The sequence below is a fragment of the Falco biarmicus genome, chromosome 21 (genome assembly GCF_023638135.1).
Source record: "Falco biarmicus isolate bFalBia1 chromosome 21, bFalBia1.pri, whole genome shotgun sequence".
Classification (NCBI taxonomy): domain Eukaryota; kingdom Metazoa; phylum Chordata; class Aves; order Falconiformes; family Falconidae; genus Falco; species Falco biarmicus.
Genome location: NC_079308.1, coordinates 510469 through 528083, shown reverse-complemented (window position 1 = coordinate 528083; position 17615 = coordinate 510469). Strand labels below are relative to the sequence as shown.

Genomic DNA, 17615 nt, shown 5'->3' with positions numbered 1-17615 from the left:
CTTTTTTGGGTTGGGTTTTTTTTGCTATAAAGAGGAGGAAGTTTCTGCTTTTGATCCACTGCCAGGCTGCCCTGGCCCCTCGGGGCTGCCCCATATGGGACCCCAAAGGTTGCCTTTGCCTCCCAACTCTTCCTGGGGGCCCCATGAGCCCCCCCAGGGCTTCGCCTACATGGGATCCCAAACCAAATGACGTGCGTTTACGTTAAATCAGAAACAAGAAAGTTAAATTTAAACTAAGTGCCTTACCAGGGTGCCTGGCTGGGGGGATGCTGCTCCTGGGGCATGGCTCTGTTGGGAATTGGAAGTCGATGTAAACTGTTCCCAGGACCACTATAAAGTGCTGTCAGCAGCCTTAAAAAAAATTAAAGTAACTAATAAGATAAAATAAATCAGCTGTGGGTTGCAGGGGAATATGAGATGCTGTACAAAGTGATTTGCACTCATTTTCTGCTGGTGTTTGGGCTCTTGGCTGTGAATGCCAAGAGAAGCATCTCCCTGCGCTGGAGCAGGTGGCAGGAGGAAGGGAGAAGGGAACACTGGTGAGTTGTGGGGGCAAAGAATATGAGAATATTCCTCATTTGTTAATTTTTTTCCCCAGTTCTGGGGGTTTGGTTGGTGGTTTTTTTAATGCCCTCACCAGGGTAACTTCCCAGGGGTTGGGGGTAAATTCAAAATATTTTTTCCTTTATCATCATCTCCAGGTGAGAGATGCTCCTCGGCTTCAGCACCGTGTGTGCAAAGCCTGGCTGTGCATGAGGGAGCAGCCTGGTTCCACCTGTCGAACATGCAAAAGCAAGCAGGTGTAATTAAAAAAAAAAAAAAAAAATCAAAATTTCAGGTTATAATTGCAAGCAGTAACAGAAATGGCCCACAGGGGGGTACTATGGACCAGGGTGGTTCTGGATGCTTATTCACTTCCTTTAAAAATAATTGGTTTATTTATTAAATAAAGTTTTAACTTATATTTTGATTATTTGGGGGGGGGGGGGTAGTTCTTTAGTATTTTAGGTTTTTAGGATTTTTGTCCTTTACTTGTGCGTGTGCGTAGTTGTTTAGTATTTTAGGGGGGTTAGTTCTTTGGATTTTAATTCTTTAGTCATTTAGGGGTTTTATTTAATACCCCCCCCAGACCAGCTGAACCCAGGGGTCCTTCCCAGCTCTGCAGGAGGCAGAAAAGCTTCGCAGACAGCTTTGATGCGGGGAGCAATCCCAACCCTGGCCAACGATGTTAAGACCGTGGAGGTGTCCTAACACCACGTCTCAGGAAGCCACGAAGAAACCGTGGAAAACTTCACCGCAACTCACCCACGCCTTGCTTGTTGGAGAGCATCTTTAACAAATGGCAGGTAGGCTTTAAAAATTAACGTGCTTGGTGGGTGCTTGAGGAGCTCAGCGATGCTAAAAGATGCTCCGGGTTGGGTGGGAGAAGGGTTGTGTCGGGGATCTCCACCCCCCCCCCCCCATGCTTGATGCACCTGAAGCAGGAGGTTTTTCCCCTCATGCTGGTGTGCAAAGGCTGGGGGAGAAAAAAAATAAAATTGGGAAATGGCACCAGCTGGAGCATTTTCCACAGCGCTTCCAGGCAAGCAGGAGGTCAGGGGGCAGCACCAGAACAGGTTCGTTAACCAAGGGTCAATTTTTATTGTGTACAATCAACACAAATAATTACTCGGTCTGTAACGAATGGGAGCGATGTATTGTGCAGAAAACATCTCCAAAGTGTCAGCCACTAAAAATCACTATTAATTCTATTACCCTCTCTATATAATTCTCTATATAATTCTCTATATAATTCTCTATATAATTCTCTATATAATTCTCTATATAATTCTCTATATAATTCTCTATATAATTCTCTATATAATTCTCTATATAATTCTCTATATAATTCTCTATATAATTCTCTATATAATTCTCTATATAATTCTCTATATAATTCTCTATATAATTCTCATTAATTCAATTTGATTAATTAAATTTTAATATATATAATATGCTAATTGCCACCATTAATTCACAGCACCTGGTGCAACGACACAGAAATTAGGAATTGCAAATTTTTTAAAAATTTAAATTTTTTTTTTTAAAATTGCACATTTAAAAAAAAAAAAGGGCACAGTTTTGCTTGTTCACCCACGGATTTTTGGAGGTTTCCTGGGAAATCTCTCACGCGGTGTTTTTATGCCACCTCCATCTGGTGGATGCCGCAGGGGTGAATCCTGTGGGTTCAAGGCACATGGAAAGACCCAAACCCATTTTTTTTTAATTTGTTCTTTTCCTCGAAGAAGCCCAAACCTTTCTTCTCGGGTTTTCTTTGGTTTCCCTGTGGTGTGTGGGTTTGGGGAGCGCTCCCTGCAGCCCCTCAGGAGCTGATGCAAAGGTTTGGAGCCCGTCTCGTCTGGTGGCTCCTGCCTGGGCTCTGCAGCTCAGGCGCGTTGCAAACCCAGCTCCTCCGGGCGCCGCAACGGGAGGAGCTGAGCCCGCTGTCGTTCAGGTAGGCACAGAGACCACCACCACGGACCTGAAACCTGGGAGGACAGACGAAGACATCCCACCTCAGGTGAGGACAGCAGGAAAAAAGGGGGGAAAAAAAAATCACGTTAGCTTCCCCACCCCCCTTCAGTTCTCAGGCATCCTCATGGGCATCGCTACGCCCCAAAATATTTCTGTTTTGGCAGCACTCCAGGTTGACCGTCGGAAACCAAACACTTTGCAAGAAAAAACCCCCAACAAACCAAAAAAAAACAACCCATCAAATGAGGAGTGTTTCCCCCCCAAATGCACCACTTCCACCTCTCAAGTCAGAGGGGAGAAGCAAGTTCTGGACACAACGTTGCCTTTCCCAAACATTGTCCCACCGCCACCTCTGGATGCACCTCAAGTGCCAGAAGAAATGCTCGTTCTGGGGCTGAGGAAAGACCGACCCATGACGTAATGATGAAAACCAGACTCACGGGTGAGATAAACGCGAGCGGTTCACCCATTTCCACGGTTGCTCCTTGTCTTCCCGAGAAAGGCCGATCCAGTGCTCCGAGATGCCTTTATATCTCATCACGAAGTTCTGAAAAAGAGGAGAGAGAAAGGCTTTGCGGCAGGTCACAGGGCTTCAGGACATCTCCAGCAAGTCCCCACCTGCAGAAACCTCCCTCCAACCACATTTCACTGGTTGCTCGTGCTCCTTCGGTGCTTGAACTTTTCAATCTGCTACCAAAAAGTGTAATTTTTAAGGCAGAGCTTTATTATTGCCTAGAAATGGGGGGTGGGGGGGGTGTTTCCATAGTTCTTGCATTGGTTCATTCTGGTGAGAAACGTGAAGACACCCATGACAACCTACTCTCAACAAAACAATGGTCCTCATCCCCTTGCCCCAGATCTCCAAGGAAGGTCCTGGAAGAGCAAAGTCGTCAAACAGTGGCAAATATGCTGGTAGCTCCCCACCCCCCCCCCCCCCCCCCCGCTAAGCATGCTCTCATGTCTCCTTACCAAGTCTTCCAAGCTGTCGAGCATGGCCAAGGAAGCACCGAGTGCTGAGCAGTTGTCCTGGCTGGATGTCCAGTTCTGCTGAACCTCCAAAAAATAGTAGCATTTCCCTCTGTACCCGATCCAGTCGAATGGACACCGAGAGCAGGGTCTCGGCCGCGGCTGAAAAGCCTGCACTGTCATCGATAGAGCAACAGCGTCAAGGAGCGGCACCTTCCCCTTGCCTCACCAGGGTGGGGAAGGTCGTCCCCCACCCCATGTCCTTCAAAAAAATCTTGGATCTGCCTCAGCGGTGGGAGGAAAGAAAAATCAAGAGACCAAGAGATACATCGGGGGGGTTGGAAGGAGAAAACAATCTCAAGTCATGGCCCAGCTTGTGGCATTGGACAAGAAACGTGGGTGCCATACCTTCACAGGGTGGTGACCTTCAAAGACACAAGTTTTAAGAGGAGTTCCAGAGCAGCCCTATCCCTACATGTGCCCTTAGGTATTGCTACTGTCGTTCACGCAAAAGATGGGCAAAGGACAGAAAAAAAAATTGCCTCGTTCCTGCAGACTTGGTGGGACTCGTGCCAACATCTTCTGCTTGGACGAGCAGCAGAGAAACGGTCCCTTCTTTGAAAAAAGCACCTTTGGGAAATCTCAGGCGACTGTACCCGTGACACTGCTCTTTCCGTTTGTTTTTTATAGGTTTCGAAGCGATATCAGCTCCTACACAGAGGAGATGGGTTTGGTCTTTGTAGAAAGGCTTCTCTGCTTGTGGACACGTCCCTCTCCTGGAGAGGACAACACCTTGGGTTGGGCTGCGTCTTCCCTGGGACCACGGAGGTGGATCTGGCACATGTGCAACAACTCAGAGCATCTCAGAGACGTTCCTCATGAGACTAAAACCTCGATACTCACCTGCAAAGGTGATGGCTGTGATGAGCAGAGCTACGAACAGCACCGCCATTGTCACCTGGCAGGCAACACGTGCCTCTGGCTTCATCTCAAGGTTGTAACCTGCAGGAGAAGAGACCTTCAATGCCTTTGAGGGGGTGCCGATGGGAGCAACATGCTCCAGGTCCAGGCTGTTGGCCCAAAAGATGTTTTTTTTCTCCTTTTCCTTGAGGATGAAAGGGACTTTTAATGGAAACTTCCCATATTGAGTCATCATGGAGAGCACCGAGTCTGAGCACTTGGGTGATGCTCATCCAAAGCATCTTCTGGAAGAGGCTTCCTAAAGCACAGGCACCGTTTGATGCCCAGATGGTGAGAGGCTAGTCTCCTCCCCTTGCCAGGTGGGCTTTTGCTGTCATTTTGGGTGAGAAATTGCAAAAATTCTTCTCTGTGTAGAATAAAATTCTGTATTTTTTTACTTTGGGGAGCGCTTCCTTAGCAGGGGAACATTATTGGTCTGGAACATTAGTCTCCCCAGTTCCAGCTGTAAACTCCTGCTCTGAAATGCACCATAATTCAAATTATGCTGTAATTTCTGCGTTCTGCTTCATTATTAAAGCTCAGCGGACTTCATTCTCCACCTAAACTGAGACACGTTGGGTCTTGCAAATAATCCGAGTCGTGGTCACTCCATCTCTGCATCTTGTGATCCACAACATGCCCTTTCCTCTCACCATGAGCAAAGAAATTTCTGTGCCCTAAGGGTTTTAACTAAAAAATCTCAGTGTTTTCAGCCCGTGAGACTTCCCTTCTTTTTCTTTCAAGCTTCCCCCTGTTTGTCCCCACCTACCACATGCATCAAACCTCGTGGGACAAACCCTCCCTTCTACTCTTGCTCCCCTCCTCCCCATGCATAAAAAAGTATTAGAAAGCGAGTCAGCAGCAAAATCTGCCAAATAATAAAATAAAAGACATTGAAAAAAAAAAAAACCCGCCCAACAAATAAATAAAAGAAATAAGCCAAGGGGGGGGGGGGGGGGAGAAGAAAATCCTCAAAAATCTTAGTCCCTGCCTGGGTAAAGAGGTGATGGAAAAGATCCGAAAATCCCCTTTTCTACCACCTTGTGCACCAAGAGGAGGATGGAGATGGGAGGAAGGGTCAGGAGAACTGAAACAGGGCAATGCTGCAGGGAAGGCAGGGATTAATATTTTGCTGATGTGTCTAAACTGGACTGAAGTCCCAGGCTTTTTTTTTTTTTGGGGGGGGTGGTGTGTGTGTGTGTGTCTTTTTAACACTTCAAGCTGTTCTAAAATTCCTTGATTCTAATTCAGAATAAAGCAGAAATTTGTACCTTTTTGAGGGGAAAAAAGAAAAGACCCAGAAGAAACAGTGCCTCAGGAAGGATTAATCACATACGAGAGTAGCCCGGAGTGGTTGAAATGAGACTTTACAGCAAAAAGCCCATCTGCTGGTCAACAAAAATTTTCCCCTGAGGGAAGTGCTAGAAAAAGTTGGTTTTTTTTTTTTCCCCCTACAGCCCCTCCCCCTCTCCCTTACCTCAGCTGGTTTTTGTTCTTGAATTATAGAAGTATTTAAAAAAAAAAAAAAAAAAACAAACCAAAAAAAACCAAACCCCAGTGGTTACCCAGTTCATTGCTCCACAGTTACCTGTGCGCCTGCTCCTTTCCGTGCCCAAAAATCCGGGATAGTCCCTTGTTCCCTTCATTCCCAGCGGGTTCCTCTGCCTCCGCCCCACCTGCCGATGAGGTTCCATCCATCACGAGTGCGACGAAGGCTGTCGGTCCTCAGCCTCCCCCCAGGACCCACAGGGACCATCCGCGGGCAGAGGTGGGAACCCCCTGCCCCAGACACCCTCTCTACCCCTGGAACGCTGGTTTTTGCACCACAAGCTCTACAAATCCTCTCGTCTCTCTAAAATCTACAAAATTATTTTAATAACGCCAACCCAATCCAATCTCACGTTCTATTAAATCAAAGCTGCCGGTTTGCGGTACTGGCAGGCAGCACAAAGCACGATGCTGCAGGAGGAAAATAAACATCATCAATTCCACGGGACGAGTGGTTGCCTCGGTGGAGAGCAGCATGATAAGACGTTCGATGGCGACTCTTGTGTTTTTCGAAGCTGCTTTCCTGAACAAAAAACACTTTTTTTTTTTTTTTAAGAGGACATCGGTTTTCACCCACCCTATTAAAATCTCCTCCTAATTAAAGCTTTCTCCTAACAACGACACTTATTTTCTCCCTGCAATTACAGTTTTCTTCCCATCCCCCCCCAGTTTAAAATTGGAGTCCAACTCCCCCCAGCTCATCCCAAACCCCCTTACCTGGATCCAGCTGGTGGGAACAAGCGGGATGCTGAGGCACAACCCTCTCCTGCCAAAAGAAATGTGAAATAGAAAGTATTAAAGAATTAAATATTTTTTTATTTTGTTTGTTGGTTGGTTTTTTTTTTCCAGGGGATTTTCATGAGGATGCTCCGGGGCAGATGGGGAAGGGGCTGCCCATGAGCAAAGCTGCCGTAGTTTCCCACCCCCCACCCTCTTCACATCCTTTTCCTGCATTTCCAGCCTTTTTTTTTTTTTTTCCAGTTGGGGAGGAAAAATTATCCCCAAAAAATGCTTTTTTTGGGGTGCAGGAGGGGAAAATGCTTGCTACTGGAGATCGCTTTGCTCCAGGGTGCTGGGATACCCTGAAAGGGACCTCAAAGATGCTATGAGGTACATGAGCAGGCAGTTCCCTCCAGCCCATTTTATGATTTTTTTATAATAAAAATCTTTTTTCCACACCACTGCCTCCCTCAAATTTGCATCCTTGAGCCGAGACTGATCCTGTCTCCCCCCACCCCCAATAAATGGGGTCATCAAGTAAATGCATCCCAAAACAGGGAAAACACTATTAAAAAAAAAGTGCTCTTGCAATTAAGCTATCCAACTCCAGGGTTTTACCCCAAAACGTAATTTTTTTTTCCATTTTCTTTTTTTTTTTTTTTCTTCTTAAGCAATAGTCACACACCATCAGAGCTGCCGCTTTTGCAGAGCGCAGGAAGAGTGAAGTGTAAAGCAGCTCACCACAAAAACTTTCCATGGGGCTAATGAAGCCTGCAGGTAGAGAAAAAAAAATAATTGAAAAAAAGAAAGCATTAAAAAAAAAAGATTTTAGAAAGGCCACGCTTTTTCTGCTGCAGCCTTTGGGTTTCTCTGCTTTTACCTGATTTCTTGCTGCTGACAGGTACTGGGGCAAAGTTCTGGGGTTTTTCTTGCTGTCTTTTAGGTACGTGCAAAAAAAAACCAAAACAAAACTTGTTTCTATCTTTCTATCTCTATAAAAAGATGTCTGCAAATGGGGTTAATAGCAAAAAAAAAAAGAAAAAAAAAAAAAGAGGAAAAGGGAAGGGAAAAAGGGCAGGATAGCCGGGGACTGTGCTGCTGGTTGCTCTGTGCGATGGTCCCAAACCTGCAGGAGAAGAGGAAACGCAGTATCCGTCTGGATGCCCTAAAGTCACCCGCCGGGGCTGGGAGGTTGCCAAATAAAAATCGAAATAAGTAAAGCAGAAGTAAAATAAAGCAAGACAAAATAAAGTGAAATAAAGAAATAGATTTTTTTTAAAAAAACCCCGACAGTAAAACAGGATAAAATTAATTAGCAGCCTGCAGGAAACGGCTAGAAAAAACCCACTCTGCTTCGTTCCAGTGCCAGAGCCGGGCAGTCCCTGCGCGCCCCGTGCTTTTACAACCCTCCGTGCCAGCAGGTAGGACAGAGACTGACCATTGCATCAAAAGCAGCAGAAGAAACAGCCGCGTACAGCAAAAGCCGTTTCAAGTCGCTGGCAGCCAATATTCTGGGGAAAAACCACGAAATATCGCCCGCTGCCAAGTCACCTGATTGTCTGCTTCTGGCCACGCTGATCCCAGCCTTGATGTGCTTCAGCCTGACCCTCAAAAACCTTATTTAAAGGCTTTTTTAATTTTATTTTTTTTTTTTGTCTCTGCATGTTTTCCCGCCTGCTCAGTGCAATCATTACGCCCATAGGTGTTTCTGCACCTCCAGATGTGCGACCTCCTCCTGGCTAGAGGACACCTACCCGCGACTGACCTTAATTTACAAGGGAAGCCTGTTGGAGATACATATATAAAATTAATATTTATTTTTTTAACAAAAGGAAATAAAAGGCCCAGACGATGCCATTTCCTGGAGCTGGACGCAGGCGCAAGCGAGTCAGTCATAAGGTGAGGTTGCCCAAGAACAACTTCACTCTTCAGACGCTCTTGCAACCTCCTGAGCCATCATGGCTGGGGAAATAGTTTATGCTGATTTAAGACACCCCGGGGAGAGCTTTTCTTCTGCCAAGAAGTGTCACAGTAAGTGTTATTTTGGGGAAAAAGCGCTTATTCCGAGCTTTGCTTTGGGAAGACTTTGGGGGGTTCTTGCTTATCCATCCCCATGTGGAGGTTTCCAAGACAGATGGGAAACGTTGGCTGGATTAAACACCCCCGACGGTGGGATCCCGGCTGGCACAGAGGGGAAAACTGCGCAGAAGGGATGGGGGAGAGGGAAGCTTGCAAACATCTGGAGGTTGAAGAGTTTCACCTCTGAGACCCGCCACTTGTGGCAAAAAACGGGTCCCGAGGCACCCGACACGAGCCAACGCACCTCGATGGAAAACTGCTGCTGAGCCCACGCAGGGGATCCTGGTGGAGACGCTGGAGAGACCTGTGTCCCGCCGGCTCCCAGCTCCACCGCGAGTGGGTTCCTCCTGCTCTAAGTTAAGCCAGCTGCAGAAGGTTTCAGGCCTGAGCTCCACTGGTGGGTGCCCAAGGCTGCCTGTAGCCCCTCCACCACCTGAAAACCCACCCTTAGGTGATGCCCTCATGTCTGCATCCGACCTCTGGACCCCATCAGTAGTGATTTGTATTTCTGAGGAAGCAAAGCAGCCATAAACTTCTGCTCAAGCTTGCTGGCTTGACAAAGGGGGGGTGGGGGTGGTTCTTTTTTTTCCTCTAAAAACCCCAGCTCTTTCATGTGAAAATGTGCTTTCTTTTTTTTTTTTCCAGCAAAGGTGGCCACTCTCACTCCTGCCTTGTGCCCACGGTGGCATGGGGTCCTCCTCAAAGCCAGTGCACTGGGGCACCTCATCCTGCTGGTGCTGGTGGCGGTGCTGAGCAGGCAGGGTGAGTAACCAGCTCTTACCTACATCTCAAAACCCCAGTGAGCGAGCGCGGAGGGGAAATCGGGTTTCATTTCAGCCTTCGGAGGGGACGAGGTTGCCCCATGAAGATGCACCTAGACACGTCCCCCACCAAGAGTAACCCCCTCGGCGAGGGTGGAGGACACAAGCCATGTTTTTCAGGCTGGCTTAACAAATTGGGTGCATTTGCAGCAGGGAAAAAAAAGAGGATTGCACAAAATCAACCCCAGCCCTACCTGTTTTTGTGGGTTTTACCCTCAAACAGCCGCAGTCTTTCACCCCAGGTTGTTCCTCCAAGTTTTTCAGGGCTGTCTGCAGCCGGCGGCGACGGTCGCTCCCCGGCAAGGCAACGAGACCTGGGGAAGGAACCACACAGAGCGATGCGTGTTGGCATCCCTGATGGGGTATTTCTGCAAGTCCCAGCAGGAAAACCGCACAGGTAACCTCCCTTCCCACCCAGCTCTGCTGGGAGATGCTGAGGTGGGACCTTTGCGGGGCTTCCCTCCCACCCAACTGCAAGGAAGGCCCCTGGAGATGGGAGGCTGTGATAGCAGAGGGGAGCTGGCAAGGAAGAATTATTTCTTTGCGTGCAGTTTTTGCTGACCCATCCTCCGTGGAGGACCAGGGTCAACCCTAGGGAGGAGGTTCCTCACCGCCCTTCCTCCATCCCAACCAGCCGGTAGCATCCTCGCGGTCACCCAGCTGCAGGGCGAGCAGGAAAAGCCACAACAGTGTGAAAAAACCCCGAAGAATGGGGAAAGAGCCGGGCTGTGGGATGAGGAAGCCCTCGGTGCCCTTCGGCTGGTGGTTGGGGAAGACCTTGACCACCCTTTGGGGTGTCTCATGGTTCTCTCTCCTCTTCAGCCTGTGCTGGCTGCAAGCTGTGTCCCCAGAACTGGCAGCTCCATGGGGACATGTGCTACCAGCTTTCCAAGGAAAAGGGAGAGTGGACTCGGGGCAAGAAGGGCTGCGAAAATCAGGAGTCTCAGCTGGTAGTGCTGCGGAATGAGAAAGAAAAGGTAAATATAGAGGAGAAGGCTTGAAAAAGTCCTGAAAGTCTTTTTTTTGGGGGGGGTGGGCAGGGGAGTGGTTAAGCGCGGGAGCAGGAGGTGTGGGGATACAACCGGCTCTCGCCCGTCTCCTGCTCTGATGTCTCCTAAGAGGTGACGGGGAAGAAGAAGGGGCTGAATTGTCACCTGAAGCCCCTCTATGTCCCCCCACCCACGGGTGGCATAGGAGGAAGAGGAGGGATGCAGAGCCCAGGTGGAGGCACTGGTGTCTCGGGCGCTGAACTGAAGCTGTTTCCAGCCCTTCAAAGCCCAGGAGACCTTCGCATCCCTTCTGCTTGGGGGTTAAATGACTCGGAGTTAACTCCGTGGCTTTGCACTCCACAAAACTCTCCGCGGAGAGATTCTGGGAGCAACCAACCGCCTTCATTTCTCAGGAGTACATCAAGAATATTACAGGCAGAGGCACGCAGCCAGTGTGGATCGGATTAATGTCATCCCATAGGAGCTGGATGTGGGTGGACCACACGCCCTTTAACACCAAAATGTGAGTGTACCCGGCAACCTGCTGGCATGAAAAGCAGCTTTGCTCCATCTCAGATCACCGCATGCCCTGATCCACCTTGCCAAGAGCTGGTGGTCCCTGCAACGGTCTTGTACTCACCCTGCCAAAGCTTTGCAGACCGAGCGCTGGGTTTACGGAGCACGGTAACCCAACACGTCCCACCGTATCCATGCAACCGACACGGGTTTTACCGGTCCGCGCATGCTCCTTGCAGGTTTTACTGCAAGCACAGCAACCTGCGGTCAGATCTGGGCCACCACCGGCGAGGTGGTGTTTGTAGCACCATAAGACGGTGGCAGGAAAAGGGCAAGAGGACCTCCCCACCTGCCCTCTTGTGCCAGCCTGGAAGAGCTGGCTCCTCTGGGGCAATAAAATCATTGTCCTGCAGGTTTGGCACGCTGCAGGAGGCGGATGACGGGTGCGGGACGCTGAAAGACGCGATGTTGGAGATCGACACCTGTAAGGGCGAACATGAGTGGGTTTGCCAAAAAGAGCCCTTCCAGCTCTCCCCACTGATGGCAGAAGGCGGGGAGAAATGTGACGGCTCCATCTGACACGTGCCCATCCCACACATCCAGCCTGCAAGACACTTGCTGCCAATATCTGGGGTGACGTCCGCCCCGTCTTCGCCCCTACGGCTCTGGGGGGGATTTCAGGGTTTGCAAATCCACTTCCCATGTGGGTCAAGACAATTCTGTAGGGGCGCAGAGCTACGACATCAATAAAAACCTATAAAACCAGCTTTCTTCAATTTATTGAAATAAGGCAGGCTTGTAAAAAAAATAAAGACTACAGGTGGCACAGAAGACATTATGAATATCGCAAAGCTCAAGTCAAAAAATTTTTCCTAGGGATGCGCTGCCGGGCATGCGCCTCCCTGGGCGCACCGGAGAGCATCAGCGCCAGGACACAGGAGGGTGGCTGAGTCTTGGGGTGGGTTATTTTGTCTTCTGGGTCTTTTTGTAGTTGTGAGATTAGTTGTTGTTGGTTTGGAGGGGGGGGGGGGTTTGAGTTGGGGTTCTTTTGTTTGAGGTTTTAAGGGGTTTTGGGGGCAAGGTTGGGTTCTGAGGTTTTGGGGTTTTTGCAGAAACATTCGACTCTAAAGCATTCCAAGCCCGTGCAAATCCACCACTTTAACAAATTTAACAGGGGATTAAACTCAAGTGAGTCACTTACTGGCCCGACCAGCTCACAGGCAAAATACTGATCTCAAAAGACAAATAAAACAAGCTTTTTCTGATGCAGTGGTCCAACAGCAATGACAGACCAAGGAGAGTTAACCTTGTCAAAGACGATAAGAGAGGTACTGATGAGAAAGTTTCACTGAAACACAAGCTTATAAACGCAGGTGATAAAATCAGACACAGGGATTTGCCGAACTGCTGACTTCTGCTCGATCTGCTGGTGTGAAGCCCCTGTTCTGGGAATGTTTTGCTATGGATATGCTGTTTGCTTCCAGAGGACGTAGCTGTCGGGCTTGCTGCAGAGCCAGTTCTTCTTGGTCTGGCACAGGGATGAGCTGATGCTCTCCTGGTTCAGGTATGCACAGGGTCCACCACCCCGCACCTCAAACCTGCAATGCCGACACCACCAGGAGAGTAAGAAAAGCAGGAAAGGAAGAAGGATACCCCCGAAAAAAAATTAAGGCAAGCTGGCATTTCCTCTCTAGGAGAAGAAGGGATGGCATTTGGCTGAGGGTATCTAATAGGGGGCTGGTGTGCAGCATCTTTGCTCCGTCCCAGGCATCCCATGGAAAGCCAGGAGCTGCTCGGACATGGTGGCAGGAGAACGGGTCATCCCAGAGCCTCCAAGAAAACCCATCCAAGATGGGAGAAGCAATGCAACATCCCCCCCGGGGCCGTTTCAAACCACACCAAGAGAGAAACCTGCCCCAGTTGCCAACTCCGAGCACCCAACGCAGACAGAGGGACCAACCAGTTGTTGAAGGCTGTGCCGTTGGTCCACCACCAGCTCTCATCCTTCTCCTTTCGCAGCCCAAACCAACGGTTAGCTTCGCCTTTATAGCGTTTAATGAAAACCTTTAAATCAAAGAAGCGTCGTCTTTTAGCTGTTCTTGCCTCCTCCGCCTCCTCTCTTCCACCTGTGTCCATCACCCCACCCAGGGATGGTGCTTTCCCCAAGGTATCTGCTCCTGGCTACAGCACTGGGTGCAATCTGGGGCCAAGCAGGTTTTTTTTGTTTGGGTTTGGGGATTTTTTTGTCTTTTTTTAAATCTCTTTTTATTTTGGTTTGGTTTGGTTTGGTTTTCCCCCATGTTTCCCACCCTGGTAACTACTGCAGGGGCTCAAGCAGCCGTTCTTACCAGTTCATCCATGGTGTTTATGGAGGCCAGCGAAGCTCCCAGGGCCACACAGCTTTCCTGACTGGTGGTCCAATTGCTCTCATCCTCAGAAAAATAATAGCATTTCCCTTGGAAACCAAGCCACGTGTCTGGACACACATGGGAGAAGTCTGGCTGGGGCGAGCTGGACCCCACACGGACAACTGAAAAAGAGAAAGGCAAGATGCACAGGCAGCCTTAAAAAGCAGGACAACTGGATTTTTTAATTATTTTTTTTTCCCTTGAAGCTTCTGGGGGGAAATTGGGGGTGATGCCCTTGGGAATAGTGTAACTGAGTGAGGAGCCAGGTCACCCGGACCATGGTTTAGGGAAAAAGGAGGTCCCTCCTGAAGCAGGCTTGGTGCTTTGCTTAGGGAGCATCCCTTGATGCCGGGAAAATCCCGGGATCCCCCCACTTCCCCAAACCAGAGCTGCCTGGCCTGGATCCTCCCCGTGGGGGATGCCTGGACAGGACTCACCAGTCAAGGTCACCAGCAGGGTGAAGACGAGGAGCATGAGCATCACACACACCACGACGGAAACACGCACTGAGTGGGATCTTTTCCAGTCTGACTTGCTGGTGTTGGACCCTGGGGGAGGAAAGAATAGGCGAGGGGCTCAGCTGGGTCCTTTTCCCCCTGCTTTGCCCTTTTTTCTGCTGGATCCTCAGCCCATCCTGCGCCCTGGCTGGGACAGGGACCTTTCTGGGGCTCGGGAGGGTGAGGAGAGCTTGCAGGGGGCTCAAGGGGCTGCCCACAAGGTGGGGAGAGCAAACGTGTCCCCCTTCAAAAGCACCAATATGCTTTTGAGGACCTAGGGATGGATTTAGGGCTTTTCAGCCTTTAGAGGTGGCCACATCGTGTGAAATTTAGTGCAGACGTGCCTGGGTTGATCCGTACCCACCCGAAAACTCCGTCCCCATCCCACTGGTGCTCCACCAGGGCAAGATGCTCTTCCCACCCCTTGCCCTCACCTGGGTCGTTGGGGTTTTCCTCGCCATTACCCCATTTGTACTGCTTTTCTGCATCACTGCAATTGTTCAACACTTCCTCTTGATCTGAAGAATTCTGCTTTTGGGCTCCTTTCCCCATCGTGGGCAGAGAAGTGCCTGACCCGGGGGCTCACATCCACTGGTGTCTGCAGGGATCGTGGCTCAGGCTGTGTGTCAACAAAGAAAAGGCTGAGAAAAATCCACAGCCAGCCATGCCTCTTGCATTTCAAGATCCCATGAAGCTTCCAGAGGATCTTTTTTGGCCTCTGCAACACCCCCAGGCCTCAGGGGCGAGAGGTACCATGTGAAGCCGTGGCAGGGGAGCGTGCTCGTCCGATGCTGAAAACACGTTAAGGGAGAAAAGAAAGCCAGAAGGAAAGACCCAGTGAGAGGGGAGGGGGAATAAAAGAGAAGGGTGGGAAAGAAAAGATAAAGGGAGAGAAAACCTGAAGAGGAAAGATAAAGGAAGAAAGAGAAGACAAGATAAGGGGAGAGGGGAGAAAAGAGAAATTTAAAGGGAGTTTAAATATTAAAAGAAAAACGAAAATTTTTAACCATCCGCAGTTGATAAAAGCAGTTTACGTGTTTACAAGAGGACGCAAGCCTGTTAAGGGGTCGTCAGCAGTTGCTGAAGGGAGGGAGCAAGCTCCCCGACGGGTCAGAGCGGAGCTCGTGGTCTGACCCCCTCCCCAGAAACCCACAGGAGGAAAGGAAACTGAATTTAGACCAGCTGCTCATGCTGAAAACAACTTGTTTTGCTCTCTGGAAAGACCTTAATCTGAGTTCCTGTATCTGAGCTTCCGGGTTACAACAGCTTTTACTTCTTCCCTTGGTCTTACGAAGGGCATTCCTGTACCATTTCGCTCTGGGAACCAGCTCTAAAGGTCAGGGCAGGTCTTTGTTGTCAATAAATAGAGCAGGGAAAAAGCGGCAAGAAACTCCCTTTCCCTGCACAGGGGATTTGCAGGAGGAAAATGCTTGAAGCCGTGCTGGGGAACAGCGTTTCAGGAGCAGTTTTAGGGTGAAACGTGGCAGAAGAGAAGAAAAAAAAGCCCCAACCAGGGTGGGCTGGGAAGGGGCGATGCTCCCCCATCCCTGGAGGTGCCAGGACCAGTAGAGCAGAGGCCCCTCGCTGCCACGAGCTGGGTGGGAGCTGGAATTTCCTCCGTGGGCTGGGGGCTGCTCCGTGCTGCATCATAACGAAAATACTTGGGAAACGAAAGAAAAAGTCGGTTCCTTGAAAATGTCCCTACCCGAACTGTTTAGGTCGCTGGTATCAAACTGAAGCTTTCTGTGCGTTTTCGGTTCAGCTTTCCAATGATAAACGTAAAAATTGAACTAAGTCCGTTAAAAATGACCCCACAGAGGTTCACATTTTTCACACACAAAACCCCCCCAAAATTAAGACGTGACACAGAGCATGCTGAGCTCCTGCCCAGGCTTTACCCCTCCCAAGCCCACTGTGGTTTCCAGCCTTTTCAGTCCATCTGCTCCCAAACCACTATTCATTCCACTGAATTTAAATATATTTAAGTCTTTTTTTTTAATGGTGTAATTATTTGCCCCTTTTCCCCACGATTTTCTTCATTCCCTTCCAGCGAAAGCAACCCCTCCGGCTGGAAGGGGCTGAGCCCTCCGCCCCTCAGCACCGCAAAGCTCTTGCGAAACAGCGGAACGGAAAAAAGAAGCAGCCGAAGAAACGTGTCCCCTGAAATCACCCGCAGCAGCGCAGGCAGGGGGCCAGCGCAGCCGTGGGGGCAGCAGCCTCAATAAGCCCGGCTGAGCAGCAGCGACAGTCTGGGAGGGGGGGGGGGGGGGGGGGGGGGGATGGGGGGGGGGGATGGGGGGGGGGGGGATGGGGGGGGGGATGGGGGGGTGGGGGATGGGGGGGGCTCTCCTCCCTTCAATTTGCCGCTTCTAAGTTGGCTGCCCGATTCTTTCTGCGCGCACCCCCCCCCCCCCCCCCCCCCCCCCCGAAGAGCCCTGTCTGTGGGCAGCCCCTGGCAGCCAGCCCAGCTCCGCACTCACCCCGCGCAGCGCACCCCGCGCAGCGCACCCCGCGCAGCGCACCCCGCGCAGCGCACCCCCGTGCAGCGCACCCCGCGCAGCGCACCGGCTCGCACCCCGTGCAGCGCACCCCGCGCAGCTCACCCCGCGCAGCGCACCGGCTCGCACCCCGCGCAGCGCACCGGCTCTCACCCCGCGCAGCGCACCCCCGCGCAGCGCACCGGCTCGCACCCCCGCGCAGCGCACCGGCTCGCACCCCGCGCAGCCCACCTCGCGCAGCTCACCCCGCGCAGCGCACCGGCTCGCACCCCCGCGCAGCTCACCCCGCGCAGCTCACCCCCGCGCAGCACACCCCCGCGCAGCTCACCCCGCGCAACGCACCGGCAGCTCCCCAGCGCTCCCCAGCGCTCCCCAGCGCTCCCCAGCGCCCCGCAGCACCGGCGCCGCCGGGGGCTCAGGCGCCACCCCCAGAAGGGAGCGGTGCCCGGAGCTCCGTGCTTAACAGTTTCCAGGTATCGGTGCGTGGTTTGGGGTTTTTCATTTGCTCTTTTTGCTCCGCGCAGGCGAGCGGGGATGCCTGCGCGCCCGGCCGGCGGGGAGCGCACCCCGGGCTCCGCGCTCCCCCCTTCGCAGCGGCCTGAGGCGATTTGCGGGCGCAGCCGCTCGCTGCAGCTGCGCCGGTGCTCGCCGCTCGGGGGGGAAAAGCAACAGACCGGGAGGAAAACCGGCGTGGGGAGAGAAGGAAGCGCTCGCAGGAGAAAGGCGTGGAATTAAACGTGTAGGTGAGGGGAGCGCGGGGAGGATGGAGGCAGGGGGAGCAAGCGCGCGGGGACCGCCCTGCCTTTGGGGACCCCCGTGGCTGTCACCGCAGGAGCACGGGAAGTGGCGGGGATGTCGTCTGGCCGCAGACACACGGCAGCTGGTGGGCCGCCTGAAGCAGCCTCTCCTCCCTCCAGAAAAAGGATGATGGTTTTCGGGAGCGATGAGCTTGCTAGGTGCTGGTCCTGGATGACCCAGGTCCTGGCTGATGCTGGTAGATCCCGGTTCACCCCATTCCCTGCCTCACAGGAACGGTGATTTCTTCATTTCTCATCAAACCAGGGGCTGCCCACCTTGCTTGATGGGTGATGCGGGAGAG

The 17615-nt window shown here is 51.2% G+C and overlaps 3 protein-coding genes across 12 annotated transcripts; 1 reads left to right on the top strand and 2 right to left on the bottom strand.

Annotated features, from left to right (window-relative positions):
* Window positions 1-1977: 1977 nt before the first annotated feature.
* On the bottom strand, window positions 1978-6743 carry LOC130141804 (C-type lectin domain family 2 member B-like). Of its 3 annotated transcripts, XM_056323030.1 has the most exons (6): window positions 6706-6743; window positions 6029-6116; window positions 4384-4482; window positions 3484-3656; window positions 2955-3061; window positions 1978-2528 (listed from the first exon to the last, which is right to left on the bottom strand). In XM_056323030.1, exons 2-6 carry the CDS (start codon window positions 6084-6086, stop codon window positions 2363-2365), a joined length of 603 nt encoding a protein of 200 aa, XP_056179005.1. In that variant the 5' UTR covers window positions 6087-6116; window positions 6706-6743; the 3' UTR covers window positions 1978-2362. The 3 variants fall into 3 exon arrangements, with proteins under 3 accessions (XP_056179005.1, XP_056179003.1, XP_056179002.1); XM_056323028.1 differs by lacking the exon at window positions 6706-6743 and having other exon boundaries at window positions 6029-6145; XM_056323027.1 differs by lacking the exons at window positions 6029-6116; window positions 6706-6743 and having other exon boundaries at window positions 4384-4690.
* On the top strand, window positions 4576-11878 carry LOC130141802 (C-type lectin domain family 2 member B-like). Of its 3 annotated transcripts, none has more exons than XM_056323022.1 (7): window positions 4576-4760; window positions 8541-8739; window positions 9433-9549; window positions 9865-10005; window positions 10431-10585; window positions 11011-11120; window positions 11527-11878. In XM_056323022.1, exons 2-7 carry the CDS (start codon window positions 8667-8669, stop codon window positions 11690-11692), a joined length of 762 nt encoding a protein of 253 aa, XP_056178997.1. In that variant the 5' UTR covers window positions 4576-4760; window positions 8541-8666; the 3' UTR covers window positions 11693-11878. The 3 variants fall into 3 exon arrangements, with proteins under 3 accessions (XP_056178997.1, XP_056178996.1, XP_056178998.1); XM_056323021.1 differs by lacking the exon at window positions 4576-4760 and adding an exon at window positions 7384-7485; XM_056323023.1 differs by lacking the exons at window positions 4576-4760; window positions 9865-10005 and adding an exon at window positions 7384-7485.
* Window positions 11876-16869, bottom strand: LOC130141805 (C-type lectin domain family 2 member D-like). 6 transcript variants are annotated; one of them, XM_056323034.1, is made up of 6 exons: window positions 16845-16869; window positions 14453-14637; window positions 13959-14069; window positions 13462-13643; window positions 13074-13177; window positions 11876-12711 (listed from the first exon to the last, which is right to left on the bottom strand). In XM_056323034.1, exons 2-6 carry the CDS (start codon window positions 14568-14570, stop codon window positions 12573-12575), a joined length of 654 nt encoding a protein of 217 aa, XP_056179009.1. In that variant the 5' UTR covers window positions 14571-14637; window positions 16845-16869; the 3' UTR covers window positions 11876-12572. The 6 variants fall into 6 exon arrangements, with proteins under 6 accessions (XP_056179009.1, XP_056179007.1, XP_056179008.1 ...); XM_056323032.1 differs by lacking the exon at window positions 16845-16869 and adding an exon at window positions 16646-16685; XM_056323033.1 differs by lacking the exon at window positions 16845-16869 and adding an exon at window positions 16660-16685.
* Window positions 16870-17615: the final 746 nt, after the last annotated feature.